This window comes from Sebastes fasciatus, chromosome 16, assembly GCF_043250625.1.
Source record: "Sebastes fasciatus isolate fSebFas1 chromosome 16, fSebFas1.pri, whole genome shotgun sequence".
In the NCBI taxonomy this organism is placed as follows: domain Eukaryota; kingdom Metazoa; phylum Chordata; class Actinopteri; order Perciformes; family Sebastidae; genus Sebastes; species Sebastes fasciatus.
In genome coordinates this window covers 6,085,963-6,102,058 of record NC_133810.1, presented here as the reverse complement: position 1 = coordinate 6,102,058, position 16,096 = coordinate 6,085,963, and the positions used below count along the sequence as shown (strand labels likewise).

Below are 16,096 nucleotides of genomic sequence, written 5' to 3'. Positions count from 1 at the left end.
TTCTACCTCATGTGCAAGTCCTCTAACAGATGAAGAAACACTTAAATGACAGATTTTTAAATGGAGTTTGGCGTAAGCACTCAAGGCACATAACGGCGCGTTGGGGGTCTTCAACACCTCGATGTGATGCTTCCTGCACAATAAAAACGCGTGTAGAATAAAACAATCACTTGCACAGACCACACAAATAACCCCATTTGTGTTTTATCTTCCTCCAGTAACTAATAATGCACCGCATATATTAGGAGACCAGGGTTCATGATGGAAAAACCTAATTGGAAAATCACAACCACTCGCCACGCAGACAATCGATGAGCCATGTCAAAGCGGATTTTGCGTCAATTAAAATGACCTAAATTGCTCATTTTTCAGCGCCGAATTAAAGATAGAAACGTAAAATGTGTGAAGAAGCATCGTTATGTGTGATTAAAGGTGAAAGAAGAGGTTTAATAAAGCGTTAAAAACAGTGTAAATTGGCTCCTTTAGGGGTGAACAGAGAGGAGATTCTACCTCACCTTCTCATTGAGTCCGAGGATTTGGTCCATTTTGTCGTCGTTTTGTAGAAGATCTCTCAGCTCACTTGTATTTAAAGCCCTGTAGCCGTCAGGACAAGAGTTGGACTCCTTCAAGTTGGACATTTTAATCCTTTAAAATCCTTTAAATTCCTTTAAATAACGACGTGAAGACGTGTTTTTAGGAAACATAAAGTACCGCACAGCGCAGCGGAGAGGAGGTCACATCTTACAGCTCTCTCTGGAATGTGATGCGATCAGATTCAGCCCGCATGCAGGAGAGCAGAGTCAAGACGTCACCAACCGTCAACCGGGACACTTCCTGTCCAGCCCTTCACAATAAAACACGTTTGAGCCCATGTCAGTACATTTTATAATAATAATAGTAATAATAATAATAATAATAATAATAATAATAATAATAATAATAATAATAATAATAATAATAATAGTAATAGTAATAGTAATAATAATAATAATAATAATAAAAATAATAATAATAATAATAATAATAATAATAATAATAATAATAATAATAATAATAATAATTACACTACAATTACTTTTCATTAAAAAACAGATATATTTAACATATTTTTGGAGCGGCGGCAACTGGTCCACGATGAGGTGAGAGCTGCCGTTGAGGAGGAGAGGTCCAGTAGAGCAGTGGGAATGAGGCAGCAAGGCGCCTGGACTAGATTGGAACACGCTGTGGAGAGGAAGATGTCATGGACTGACCTCTGGAGGTCAGAGCCACACCGCATTAGGTTCTTGGTCCAGGCGGTCTATGATGTCCTCCCCAGTCCATCAAACCTGCACTGCTGGGGCTTGGTTGATACACCTGCATGCTCCCTCTGCCAAAGGAAGGGGACCCTAGAGCACATTTTGAGCTGCTGCCATATGGCACTGGGGGAGGGCAGATATCGCTGGCGACACGACCAGGTGCTTGGGACCATCCCGGAGACCATCTGCAGTGCCATCGCCAGCAGCCGGAGGTCAAGACCCACAAAGCACACCATCAGCTTCATCAGAGCCAGAGAGAAGCCAAGAGCAACACCTAAGGCAACATCAGGGCTTCTCTACACTGCACCAGATTTGCAGCTGACAGTGGACTTGGGGCGGCAACTCAAGTTCCCTCAGCATGTCGCCAAGACCACCCTCAGACCTGACATGGTTCTAATATCAGAGACAACAAAGAACATTGTCATGCTGGAACTGACCCTGCCATGGGAGGACCGAATGGAGGAGGCTTTTGAGCGCAAGAGAGAGAAGTATGAGGGCCTCGTCAGCGACTGCTGCAGACAAGTCTGGAAGGCAAGGTGCTTACCAGTGGAGGTAGGGTGCAGAGGCTTTGCAGAACAGTCCCTCTGTAAAGCTTACTCTGCACTCGGCATCACAGGAGAGAGGAGAAGGAGGGCCATCCGTAACAGCATGAAGGCTGCTGAGAAAGCCTCTAGGTGGCTCTGGATCAAGAGAGCGGATCCGTGGAAAAGTGCAGCTAGGGCACAAGCTGAGGCTTGATCAACCTCAGCTGCGTCGCCTGAGTGAAGGTGTCTGATGCTCGAAAGACCCGAAACACCAGATGACCTCAGGTTCATCACTGACGAAGTTTCATCACAACTATATATTGTTCATATTTTTTATTGTAAATATTTTATTTTCTATTTATGATTTTTGCTGGACTTGTTTTTTTCACTTTTTTTCCCGTCTTATGTTTATATTTTTCTATGTTTATTGTTATGCATCAAAATACCAAGACAAATCCCTTGGATGTGGAAACCTACTAAGCCTTAAACCTAAATATAAATAATTAATTAAATAAATAAATGCAACACGAACAGTTTTATGAATTAAAAAAAAGATAGTAGGGATGCACCGATACCGGATCGGATATCGGTGACAATGGAGCCGATCTATTCAATCCAATTCTATGTTTATATACTATATACATTAAATACTGAAATTTCATTCCTGTTTAAGTTTTGACTAATTTGTAGCTGTATTAAAAAGGTTTACACTGTAATTGTAATTAATGTAAATAATTCCTGTTAATTTTGAAGATTGTTTACCATGTTTCTGATGTTTCTGGCAATTTATTATTTTAATATTAATTAAAAATTCTGTAAATTAATATCCAATGTATTTATTTTGTTACATTTAGTTTTACAAGTTTTTTAAGTAAAAGTTTTTTTGTCATTTGTATCTATTTTTGATGTTGTATTGAATTGAAGATTTATCCATTTTTAATTTGCTGCTGTAATAACGTTAGTAAAGGCTCTGTGAGGCATTCAAATAATTACATTTGTACCCATCTGTGGTACAAATTGCCCTCAAAGGCTCATTACTCCATTTTAACCCTATAAAGCAATCAACACAATGCAGATTTTAATCATAAAATAACATGTTTTATGCATCAATATTCCTTTTAAGCTTCTATTTTCTGACAATATTGTCTTTTATATGTATTATTACTATCTAATACTGATGTTCAAGCTAATATGAGTTTCTTTTTTCCAATAAAGTGACAATAAACTGTCTTTTTCTCTGTTTCAAGTTAACACCTTTAGCTCAAACCTAACTTCCGTTTTACATTTTTCAAAATTAAAGTCCTCATGACAAATTACAGATTTTATTCACTATAATTTTAGACATTTTTAACAACAACACGGATGCTTTTTATAAGAACCTCTTTATAAGACGATATATGAGTTTATTGATGTAATTGTCAACAACTATAACTCCTCCTGTATTATATAAACAGATAATGAAGGACAATGAAACAGTTGTAATAATGTAAAATTCAAGATTCAAGATTCAAGTCATTGTGTAGTACAACGAAATTAGATTGTGACAAACCCATAGGTGTTAATAAAAAGATAATACAATAATAATAAAAGAGATAAAAAAAGAGATAGTGCAATATAAATATTAAAAATATAAAAGATAATACATTATAAAATATAAAAATACAATATGTATATTGATGAGATGACAGTTTTGCCAGATTACAGTTTTGCCAGATTATTGCACAAAGTGTCCGTCAGATAATTATATAATTATTGCACAGCATCAGATAATTATTGCACAGAACAGTAGATTTACAGCATTTACATTGCACAAAAGATAGAATATGTATAAAATATATTTATTTATTTATTATATATATCTATATATAAAATATGTCTTTATAGAAGAATTGTTGTCAAATGCAGTACATTAATAATAAACCTTTAACATTTCCTTCTGCTTATAACCACATTATGTTATGAATAATTTATTGAATGTTCATATACTGCTTTTAAATGCTATTAAATAATAACTTCAATGACCTTCATGTGTTTTGTGCTCAAATTTCTCAAAGACTTTCTTGTGCATTTTTTTTTGTCCAGCATTGACTCTTTGGAGTGTCATCACCATCAGTTCACTAAACCCTAAACTGAGGCATCCAAACCCACATATATCCATTAAACTTCTGAGGGCCAAGTGAAGCTGATTGATGACAGGCAGGATATTATTATGTGGTCAGTGTGTGAGGGATTATGAGATATATGTGCGTCGCCAAACTATTGGTTTGGGGAACTTTTTCATAAATGGAGTCCAAGTGATTTTTTTTGTAGATTTTTGCACTGTTTTCAATCTAATGTTTGGACTCAGCATGGTCGGCCTGAGGCATCAGCATCAGCATAGAGCAGGGGCCAGCAACCTGCGGCTCTGGAGCCACATGCGGCTCTTTAGCTCCTCTCCAGTGGCTCCCTGTGAATTTCTAAAAATGGAAATGAATAACTGTTTTTTTCAGATTTTTATTTATCATTGTTGTAGGTCTATGGTACGACGGTACGACGGAGTATTAGGGCCACATTGAGGGAAAAAAAATAAATCTGAGATTTCAAGAATAAAGTCGTAACTTTACAAGAAAAAAAAAGTCATAAAATTAAGAGAATAAAGTCATAATATTATAAAGTAGTAATTTTACTTGTTATTTTCTTTTTTTCTGGTAAAGTTATGATTTTATTCTCGTAATATTACGATTTTTTTCTCATAAAGTTATGACTTTATTTTTGTAATGTTACTACTTTTTTCTTGTAATATTTGACTTTATTCTGGAAATCTCAGATGTTTTTCATCTCAATGTGTCCCTAATACTCCGTAGTACATTTGCACTTTGGCCCTCACTGCATTAGACTTATATACTATATACTTAGACGATAAACTGTGTTACCGTCATCACAATGCTCAAATGTTTTGCAGCTCCAGACAGATTTGTTTTGTTTTTTTTGCCTAAAATAGCTCTTTTGATAATAAAGGTTGCTGACCCCTGGCATAGAGTATCAACTAACTGAGAGGCTGCGAAGGGCCCTGCAGCCACCAGGGGGCCCCAAGTGTGAAAAAGAAAATGATGGATGGATGATTGAAGTTACTCCAACCATTTTTGCTCAAGGCCCCAAAAACTTTGGAAAACACCAATTAATTTCATGCAGAGGTTGAAAGTAGCTCAAGAACTGTACTCAAGTATAATTTTGAGTTACTTGTACTTGAGTGTTTCCATGTTATACTACTTTCTACTTCTATTCCACTACATTTTAAATGGAAATATTGTACTCTTTAATCCACCACATTTATAGTTACTAGTTAACTACCGGTAAGGTTAATTAAGTTATCTTTTTTTTCATTTCTGACTCCTGTACCGTTACTGAAGTGGGAGTTTGAATGCATGACTTTTACTTATATAATGGAAAATGATTACATTTGTTTGTACTTCATACTAAAGAAAATGATCTGAATAATTCCTCCACGACTGATCCTATGTTATTAGAAGTCTCCAAACTTTGACTGTAACTGTCGTTGACGGCACATTTGCACTTCAGAGCAGTCAGGAAATGAACTCATGTTTGGTTTCCTTGCTGTACGGTTGGCAGCAGGAGTCACACATCACCACTTCTGCTGACTCTTGCTCCAGTTGTTACCAAATAGTGGTCAGATGCATAAACTCTGGTTTCAGTGGCGCTTGTTATTTATTGTGGAAAATAAGAAATGTGTCGCAGACTAGACAACCGTCTTCTAAACTCTCTTTAGGTATGGAGGAAGTGGTGATTTCAACCTGTGGGTATTTTTATCTCATTTTTGTGCCGCTACTACCAATTCGTCATAACTACTGAACAGTGCAGGCCCAAGTCTGATGGGGCATGCTTTTTTCCCTTATGATCTGAGCAATAACCCGACATAACAATAACCTTTTGCATAATTCAATAGCTTTAATATATTGAATACACAAACAATTCTGATAAACTCACAAGGCTTAAGTGAACTGCTAAGAAGAAAATGAAAACAATCTTCTGGGAAAGAAGCTGAAAGAATAAGCCAGAAAGACAAATATGGGGCAAATTACACCCAAGAGGCGAGCACATATTAGTAATTGTAAAATAAAGGATAATAAAAATGTTGTTTTTAAGCTCTGACATGTTTTAAATAGTGTTCTGCAAACTCTCTTTATCACAGCAGTTAAAACAGGTGAAATAAATCTCACTAACGCTGGTTCAGTCTCTTCAAGTCATGACAGTGAGCCAGTATGCACCAAACGCTGTGAATGCAAACTGTTTGGATTGGTTCGTGTCCAGGAGAGAGTTTTAAATGTGAAAGTTTTATTGTTAATTCACAAGAAATAGAACAACTTTAGGGAGGACAGTGGGCAGTTTTTATGATGTGTATTTATGTGAATAAATGGTGCAAAGTCGTCATGGCATGTTAAATTACAACCTTCCCTTTCAAAGCAGAGCCACTCTGTGGTATAAAACTGGAAAGAAATCTGAAGAGGAAACTGAACATGCAAAAGCGTATTTTATGCAAATGCAACCTGCAGAATACGCTCATTCACATAACAACGTTTGAAACAACAAATGTAGCATTTAACTCTAAAAGCTGACATTTCAGTGATACTCTATATTGTTGTTATTGTCAACAAATCCATTGAAAACATCTAAAACCAAGAATGCATTAGTATTTCATTCAGTAATTTCTGGCTTTCCCACCCTGTCTCTAACTCTCAGTCTCCATTTGTTCCAAATGTAGATGTAAATCATTTTTTTAAAAATCTGTGTCACCAAAATATAGTTTAATTTCTTAAAAAAAAAGACTCAATACTCTCCTAAAACAGCTGCGCACTGTAGACTCCAACAAACATTACTCAAACAGAAGTGAACTGTACATTTTTTGGGGACTATTTCCAACTGCGGATTAATACACACAACTAAAAATAAACAGCACTAGTGTTAATTGTAAAGAAGGAACATATCAGCCAGTGCAGAAGTGAGAGTCATTGATGTGGTTTTAATAGTTTTTAGACAACAATGGAGCTCCATGTTTTATATATATATATATATAAATGTCAAGGTTGAAAATCTACGTTTACATTTCAGTTTGTGTACGGATTAAACAAACAAGATATAACATGTTGGACAAAGCCAGGCTAGCTGTTTCCCCCCACTTTCAGTCTTTATGCTAAGCTAAGCTAATTGCCTAAACTATTCCTTTAAAATAATATTTAACAAAAAATCTAAATAGTTTATAAAAAACAAAATATACAGATTAAAATATTAGGTTTTTAAATCAGAAACATAAAAATTGATTAGTTTGTCAAATAATAAAAATATGTCAAATCAGTGCTAGTTGATTGTTCAGTACGACTACTTAAACAACTTTAAATATACAGTTTGTGGCCTATAAACAATGTTGGTTAAAGTTACATGAGTAGAATCAAACCTTTCTGACCCTGTTGTCTGAACATAACTTATACTTTTACAGATTTCTGCCTCTTCAGTACTGTTATTTGTGCTTTAAAATACACATACAATACAAATAACTTCATCTGATATTTTCTTTTTCATGAATAATATAAAAAAAAGTCAAAAAGAAAATGTGTGGTAAGGTAAAGTTGTTCTGATCTCTCTGCTCAGCAGGATCCAGATGAGAAGGTGTCTTTTTTTTTTTTAGAATAAACTCTCTCCTGTTCTCTTGTCTTAACCCACATCGTCGTAGTCTTCTTCATCGTCTTCACCTCCGATGTCATCGTAGTCGTCTGTGGAGATGTTGTCTGCTGCTGGATCTGTACCATTGTATAGAGGAGGAGGAGGAGGAGGGAGAAGCTCCTCCTCATCCTCCACCTTCACATAATCAGACTGCTCGTCCATGTTCTGATTGTCCTCGGGCATGTTCTGCACGTAGTCGGGGATGCTCTGCACGTAGTCAGGGATGCTCTGTACATAGTCAGGTATGTCCTGCACATAATCGGGGTCGGCCTGCACATAGTCTGGGTCGGCCTGCTCGTAGGCGGCCTTGTCCTGCTCGTAGTCTGGGTCGGCCTGCTCGTAGGCGGCCTTGTCCTGCTCGTAGTCGGGGTCGGCCTGCTCGTAGGCGGCCTTGTCCTGCTCGTAGTCTGGGTCGGCCTGCTCGTAGGCGGCCTTGTCCTGCTCGTAGTCGGGGTCGGCCTGCTCGTAGGCGGGGTCGGCCTGCTCGTAGGCGGAGTCGGCCTGCTCGTAGGCGGGGTCGGCCTGCTCGTAGGCGGCCTTGTCCTGCTCGTAGTCGGGGTCGGCCTGCTCGTAGGCGGCCTTGTCCTGCTCGGAGTCAGTGTCGACCTGCTCGTAGTCCTCAGCCAGGTTCTCATAGCTTTGGGCCTCTGAAACAACAAATTTCATATCAAAGAAGAGTTCATTATTACTATATTCTAAATGTGTCCCAGTTTATTTCCTGTTGCAGTGTATGTGAATGTCATCAGCTGACAGGAAGTACACATGGACCCAAGCTGTTGCCTAGCAACGCAATTCTGTTGCAATTCCGTCAAAATGCGCTAAAACGGAGCGTTTCAGACAGAGGGTAAATACAGACATATTCAGACAGACAGTATGAGGAAAATAAAGGTTTTTTTTAACATTACAGCATGTAAACATGTTCTAATAGAAACACAAAATACAAGTATGAACCTGAAAACGAGCACGATATGGGACCTTTAAGTTGGACCTTTCTTTATGTTTTTCACACCTCGCTAATGCTATAATCCTAATGTTAGTGTCAATCATCTACACTTCTCTCTCAGTCTGATTTGGTAATGAATGGATGAGTTTTGGTTCAGAAACTCCAGTTTAGATTAAAATATGTGGTTCTTTGTTGGATCTGAGTTCAGTTTCTGGGGTTATTCACTGCCCTTTATGATGTCTAATGTTACTGTCATCAGTGGTCACATGTTTGTTTGGTTTGTCAAGACAAATTCATGTGATACCACGAATAAAATCCTCTTTTTCTGCTGCCCTTTAGATGCTGGGTTATTGTCAAATGGCAGATGGGATGAGGTTTTGTATTCAGTTCTTGTGATAATGTGGTGGAAATGAGTAGAAGAGGATGTGTGGTTTAGAGGAGGAAGAGGTGATTTTGAAATTGTGTCTTGCCTGCTGTGAGAAACTGTGTCCGAGGAGGTAAAGGTGGGGTTTCGACGCTAGGGCTTCTCTCCTCGTATTTGTTGCTCCTGAGAAGTCAAGAAGAAGATATGCTTTGTAGTTCAGTTCGGTATAAATCTTCGCATAACTCTCGACAAGAAAGTGTTTCTTCTTCAATGTGAGACTTTTGCTTTTTACAGTTCACTAAGATCGAATGTATTTAATATTAAACGTGACAGTGTATATTCATATATTACTTGACAGTGAAGTTGGAAGATCTGCTGTGAAGCTGATAGATTCTTTGTTTTCCTTTGGAGAAACAAAAAGAATGTGCAGTTAAATTCAAGCAACAGGAAAAAGAAAAGTCTTGCATGAAATGTTAAAAAGGTTGATGTCAAATCTTTGTGCATTATGAAAACCAGAGGGTTTTATTTTGGTGTTGCAAAATGAGGACAAAAATAAATACAACAGCTTTAAGTATACATAATCATGAGAAAAACCTAACAATACACATTTGTACATTAAATCTGTTTATGTTTAAATTTATATCCATACAGTATTCATGTTTTCATAATCCTCTTTTATCTGCACATGTGCTTTTACTCGTGATTATCAGTTATATTTTGTTCCCTTTATTTGCTCTGTGTTTATCTACATCCTAAACCATCACGAGCCCCTCTCTCTCTCTCTCTCTCTCTCTCTCTCTCTCTGCTGCTGCAGCCCACTTCTCCCCTCAGGGATCATTAAAGTTTCATCTAAGCTAATCAAATCCAGAGGGCACCACTAATAATAGCAATTCATACAATTATAATAGTTTTTCTTCTGCTTTGCAGTGAACCCCTCAGAGTAATGCCTTCACAGCTATAATGGCAGTCTGTTTGGGGTTTGGTTTCTCTTCCTGCTCTGGCTTTGCATACGTGGTAGTATATTAGTTTTCCAGTTAAAAAAAAGAGGTAGTTAATGATACTGAAAATGAAACGAATGTCTTCTGCTGACTTCTTTTTACTGTAAATTTAACTTTTACTAGAAATTGCTTATGAACTTGAAGACCTAATAAGCAAATCAGGTTGAAAATTGGCTGATGATAAGTACCATTCATCTAGCGGCAAATACATTTACTCAAGTATTTCTATTTTATGCTACTTTACTACAATTAAAAATAATAATATTAATTGCAAATTTCCCCACTGTGGGAGTTATAAAGGAATATCTTATCGTATCTTGTCTTATAATAATAATAATAATAATAATAATAATAATAATAATAATAATAATAATAAACTGTATTTGTATAGCATCTTTCATACAAGAAATGCATTTCAAAGTGCTTAACAATAAAGACATTGAATGCACTCACTCGTGCTTCACATGAAAATGACCATAAAATCATATTAAAACATTAAGATGGAAAATAAAACCAGAAAAAAACCACATTATAATGATAAAAGATAAAATCCATGACCTAAACAATCCGCTAAACAGCAAATGTTGGGTTCCAATTCAGAGTCGAGGGAAATATTTTTTACTTCACTACATGTTTGACTGCTGTAGTTACTTTACATATTAAGATTTTACAAACAAACATTGATGAACAGCATGCATAGATAAAACTAACAAAAAAATAGTTAAAATTAGCTCCACTTCGACCGTACACATGGACAATGTTTCTACATTATTTATGGATTTATTTATTTATTTTATTAATCATTACATATAACATATCAAATAGAGAAATGTAACAGTAGATCAACTATGTAATAATAATAATAATAATAATAATAATAATAATTATTACTCTTATTATAATAATTCTAATACTTATAATAATTATAATAATATTCATTCACATGTCTTGAGGTCAAAGGTCAAGGGACCCATTTAAAAATAGCAACGACAGCTTTTCCTTGCCCAAATTTAGTGTATGTTTGGAGAGTTATATAACCTCCTTGACAAGCTAGTATGACATGGTTGGTACCGATGTAAATATAAATATCTTCACTCTAGCTTTAAAACTGATCCTAACTATAAATTGCGTTAATGCGTTAAAGAAATTAGTGGCGTTAAAACAGGCTGTTTTTCTGACTTTTTAGAGATACGTGGTTCTCACAAGACAGTGACGCTACAAACATATGATGATCTTATAGACAATGATGCATTGCTGTAGATTAAACTAGCCAACAGCTTATAAAGGACTTAAAATGCAATAAACACATTAATGCAGCAGTAAAACACTGACAGGGACACAATACTTTTCATACTTAAAGTACATTTTGATGATAATACTTATATACTTTTACTTAGGTAAGGTTTTGAATTCAGGACTTTTACTTTAGTGGAATATTTCCACAGTGTGGTATTAGTACTTTAAAGGATCTGAGTCATTCTTCACCACTGTTAAACACATGTTGGAGCACTTTTTGTCTGTATACAGTTATATAAGATAAAATACCACAGCAGGGTCTGGATTTTATTAATATTGATGTCATGATTCATAATTCCACAGGAAACCACACTCTGATGACAAATTATTTCACAGCATATTAAGATTTTCTATACATTTTATTTCCCTATATTACGGTCTAAATGGTGTTTCAAAGAAATACTGAGACTGCTGATGTGCTAATCTCAGGTGGTAAATATTAAAACATGTAACATTCATTAAGATCATCAAGTTGTATTAGGAGCATTCATTTTATAATAAGAGTAAAAAAGAAGTGTGTGTCAAGGCAGGAAAAAGGAGTAAACATTCCTGTTTTGACATGCACGTCCAGTAGCTGTCTGATATACAGTATGTGTGTGAGACGAGGTTCAACCTACCTGTTCTTAATATGCACTTGTTGATGCAGATGAAGATAACGATGATCACCCCACTCGCAAAAATAACTGCAACTATCACCCATAACCAGAGGTAACTGCGCGCAAGCTCCATGGGCACTCTGCTCGACACAACAAAAAGAAGATTATAGAGAAAAAGAAAATCTCATTAAAAGCTGTGAAAGACTGATTCTTCACTCTGAGTTGTTGCTTTTCAGTATACAGAACTGAGGATCGGAAAGAAGACCATTCACCACTTCCCCTTTTCTGTTGACTAAGCTTTAAGGTTATTTTGGTGTTTATGTTAGCGCTCTGAGAATCCAACTGACAAGCTCTAGGGACTTTTTACTTGTGAAGAAGTCTACCAAAAATGTGATAACTTTTGTTTCGCTGTGTCTGCACTTGACATGAACTCAGTTTTCAACTTAACTGTTTATGTCAGCTAGAAAGATGTATTTATATTCCCTTATCTATATGAACAGAATGAAATAAATGTTCTTTTTCTGTTTATCTGCCAACCCCCATATCCTCTCTTTGCACCAGCTTCCTGTCAACTTCCAATAAAAAGACAAGTCTGACAAATACAGCTGATTCTGAGTATACGTCTCGCTGGATATTCTGGTATTTTCCCACACATAAATGCACATAAATAACACATTTTATAGTTGTATGTAGGCCTAATCTTTACATTTTATACTTCTCTTAAATAATACAATTATGTTAATCATGAATAATTTTATAATAGATAGATTTTAGGATTCATTCAAGTCCAAAATGTTATTTTTTTTCACGTCAAATTCCTTCCAAATACTCAGAATGTGCCTTACTTTTTCAGGGAACAGCTTATGTCTTCAGGGCTGCGTTAAAGTGGGTGGAAAAGTCTCAGTTAATGGATGACAAAAGCAGATGGTGAGATATGTCAATGTCTGTGTTGTATTTATTTGCATGATAGTTTCTAATTTACTTACTTTAACCAAAGAGACTTGAAGGCTGAGACTGCATTAACACCTCCCCGCCCTCTGCCATGCTCCAGTGACCACAGCATGTGTGTGTCACAAGCATACCAGATATAGCTGTACATCTGTGTGAAGACTTGAAGTTTGATGTTTTTTGTGGGAGATGATACTCCTCACTCAGTCTCTGTGATGTTAAAGATATCAAAAGCAATACTTTATGCATACATTTCCCATTGAGAATAGCCAGTGATGTCAATGTCTTGTGAGAGCTTTTATGTCAAAGAGCAGAGCAGAGCATTACATCCATTTCCGAGTCTCTTTATATTTTCAGTTCCTCTTAAAATAGCATTTACATAAGTGTTAATCACCATGTATCACCACCTTTAGGAACTAGATTTTAAAGATAAGATAAGATATTCCTTTATTAGTCCCGCAGTGGGGAAATTTGCAGTGTACAGCAGCAAAGGGGATAGTGCAAAAAACAAGATGCATCAGCTAACACAGTAAAAAAAGAGCTAAACAAAGTCTAACAACATATGAACCATTTAAATAGAAGGAAGTAAAAAAAATAGGAGCAGTTTATACAGTATTGACAATAAACATACTATTAACAAAATTGCACAAGTGGAAAATGATATTGCACAGTGAGAATTAATGAAATTCCACCTGAAAATATCAGGTTATTATCAGTTTTTGGTGTGTAAGTGTAAGTGGTCTACTGGGAGCAATGCTGGTTGTGGAGTCTTTATCTTTATTGTAAATATTTTATATTCTTTTTATGATTTTTGCTGGACTTGTTTTTTCTCTTTTTTTTTCTCGTCTTACTGTGTTTATTGTTATGCATCAAAATACCAAGACAAATCCCTTGTATGTGAAAACCTACTAAGCCTTAAACCTAAATAAAAATAAATAAATAAATAAATAAATAAATAAATAAATAAATAAATAAATAAATAAATAAATAAATAAATAAATATTTTAAATAGAAGGAAGTATAAAATAGGAGCAGTATATACAGTATTGACAATAAAAATAAATAAAATAGTGTTGTGCGGCTGTCTTTTTAAGTTATTTTTAAGAACTGTGTCAAAATGAGAGAAAATTTGAATGAGGAACTTGATAGTTTCTATTTCTCAGAAAGAAAATTATATCTAAATTGCTTTTATTTTGAAAGGTAACACCGGAATCACAAAAAAACTAGCTAAATTTAGCAAACAGGAAATGGGTGGTTTGCCTTCAAAATAATAGCGTAAATAATTGTTAATTTCCTGCTACAATGTAGCACATATGAAGAAATTAGGAAAGAATTCTTTACAAATATTAAATGTAAACTCCAAGATTTTGATTCCCTCTCTGACCAAAATAAAATACAACATCTACTTGGAGAAAATAGTGTCATCAGCATAGAAGCTGCAGGATATGTCAGTGCATGTCACAGCCTGAGAGACAACCACAACAACCACAGATAACAGATGTAACTCACACTCTGCCTTTTATTTACACCTCTACTTCATGTTTTTTTTTTTACATTTATCCTTTGATATTGCAATATATTGTTATTAATTGTTTTTTATTTGTTTGTCTGTTTTATTGACACAACAAACATTAATTACTTCTTTATTGTTTTCTTCCATTTACATGCATATTCTTTTTAAATATCTATATATTGTAATTTGCTTAAAGGGACTGTTTGTAACTTTCAGAAATGCTTGTTAACAGCGACACCTGTGACCGTTAAGTCAACGAAAGTCAGCGTTGGGTTCACGCTTGTGCTCGCTCTACATAGACATGAACGAGCATCGCTCAAAACAGTGAGGCAACACACGTCTCCGACCGGGTGCCGGACACCGGCACCCGGTCGGAGACGATAACGTTTCTCGCTGCGGAGCCCCGTCACTTCACAAGACACGGAAAACCTCTGTTGGTCTGGAGGAGCTGCAGCATTTATTTCTGCACAAACGTCAACTGTACATTCACTAGATATTCTCAGAGCTCCGAGTCTTCTGCAGTGTGTAGTGTGCGCGCATGCACGTGAGAGTGGAGCGAAAGAGCGAGAACGAGCGCGGCGTATGAGTGAAGGCAGGCAGGCAGAGGAGCAGAGTACAGCAGAGACTCCGGCCCTGGAGACCAAAGCTACGGTCTCCCCCGCGTCCTCCGACCGCGGCCAACACTGTTTTGCAAAACGGGCTTCACTAGATGCAACCAAGAGGTTTTAGGGCATCCGTGTAGTTTGTGTTGGAGTCTGAGCCTGAACAGCGTAGCCACACGCGAGCGCGCATGGGACACCGACCTAGATTGATTTATACATGTAAGAAGTTACAAACAGTCCCTTTAACGACTAACCGATGATCAAAATAGTTGGTGATTATTTTTCTGTCGATCGACAGATCAATTAGTCAACTAACCGTTGCAGCTTTAATTTAGTAGGTTTCTGCATGATGACGCTGCTCCATATTGATCGATTCAGCAGTAGACCAACAACTCCTGTGTTATGTGAGGTAAAATTACTGTTTTTGTGAATGAAGTCTGGTGGCTCTGAAGAGAGCATAGATAACAGCAAGGTAAAGTGGTGAAAATATTCTAAATATAGCGTACACTAAAACAGATATTTATTTTTTAGGTGGCTAAAATACGTTTTTCTGCCGCCCCCGTCCACAGCCGCTTCACCTTTCTGTCAGACGGCCCTTTCCGACGGGGAACTGGAGACGTTATATCGCTGTCTTCAAAGCCACCAGACTGTATACACAAAAACTGTAATTTTACCTCGCAGAACGCAGGAGCATACATACATAGTATGTTGTATGTATACTTAGTGGGCGTTTCCATTTGAAAACAATTTAAAAGAACGCAGATGGACCCGCCCTTTGAAATGCAAGTGCGCATAGGACACCAACCCCGTGGATTTATAAGTGTAAGAAGTTACAAACAGTCCCTTTAATGAATTGTATATATCTATATTTATGCTGCCTGTCTATACGTGCTGTCTGTCTGCATCCCTGAATGGGATTGTACTGATGTTTTATTGTATGTTTTGATTATATGTGCTGTCTCTGCATGATTGTACTGATGTTTTACTGTTCTCTTTTATCTTTATTGATCTATCTTGTTTCTTCTCTGTCTTAACTCTTTCCTTTTAATCAATGTGCTGTAATGTATTGTTCTTTTTAGGGTGCCTATTGTCATCGGGCCGGGGACTACAGCTGGATATTAGCCATGTTGGCTAAAGCTGCCCTTTTTACTGTTATTGCTACAGTCAAATAATTGGGATTGTCCACGATATAATAAACTAATAAACTAAACTAAACTAAACTATATCTATATATCTACATATATATATATATATAAACTGGAAAAACAAAGTTCGGAAACTTGTGTTTGGTCAATTATTTCT

At 36.3% G+C, this 16,096-nt stretch overlaps 2 protein-coding genes across 3 annotated transcripts in view; both read right to left on the bottom strand.

Moving 5' to 3' along the window:
- Positions 1-804, bottom strand: part of vps37d (VPS37D subunit of ESCRT-I) — a 38,039-nt gene extending 37,235 nt beyond the window's left edge. For both annotated transcript variants that reach the window (XR_012590376.1, XM_074611337.1), the window contains exon 1: positions 516-804. Coding sequence is in view for 1 of the 2 variants with exons in the window: in XM_074611337.1 (XP_074467438.1) it covers positions 516-638 (123 nt within the window). In the remaining variant the exon portion in view is untranslated. The remainder of the gene's footprint in view (positions 1-515) is intronic.
- A 4,998-nt stretch (positions 805-5,802) lies between these two features.
- Positions 5,803-12,845, bottom strand: scimp (SLP adaptor and CSK interacting membrane protein). Its single transcript, XM_074611292.1, has 6 exons — positions 12,718-12,845; positions 12,577-12,606; positions 11,753-11,871; positions 9,193-9,244; positions 8,948-9,024; positions 5,803-8,181 (listed from the first exon to the last, which is right to left on the bottom strand). Exons 1-6 carry the CDS (start codon positions 12,828-12,830, stop codon positions 7,526-7,528), a joined length of 1,047 nt encoding a protein of 348 aa, XP_074467393.1. The 5' UTR covers positions 12,831-12,845; the 3' UTR covers positions 5,803-7,525.
- Positions 12,846-16,096: the final 3,251 nt, after the last annotated feature.

What these genes read in the sequence shown, in the direction of transcription:
- scimp (XM_074611292.1), bottom strand. Translation starts at nt 12,830, where the DNA reads ATGTACAGCTATATCTGGTATGCTTGTGACACACACATGCTGTGGTCA. An exon ending in TCTTCCAACTTCACTGTCAA is followed by an intron (nt 9,025 to 9,192) that starts GTAATATATGAA and finishes TTGACTTCTCAG; the next exon opens with GAGCAACAAATACGAGGAGA. An exon ending in GACACAGTTTCTCACAGCAG is followed by an intron (nt 8,182 to 8,947) that starts GCAAGACACAAT and finishes TTGTTGTTTCAG; the next exon opens with AGGCCCAAAGCTATGAGAAC.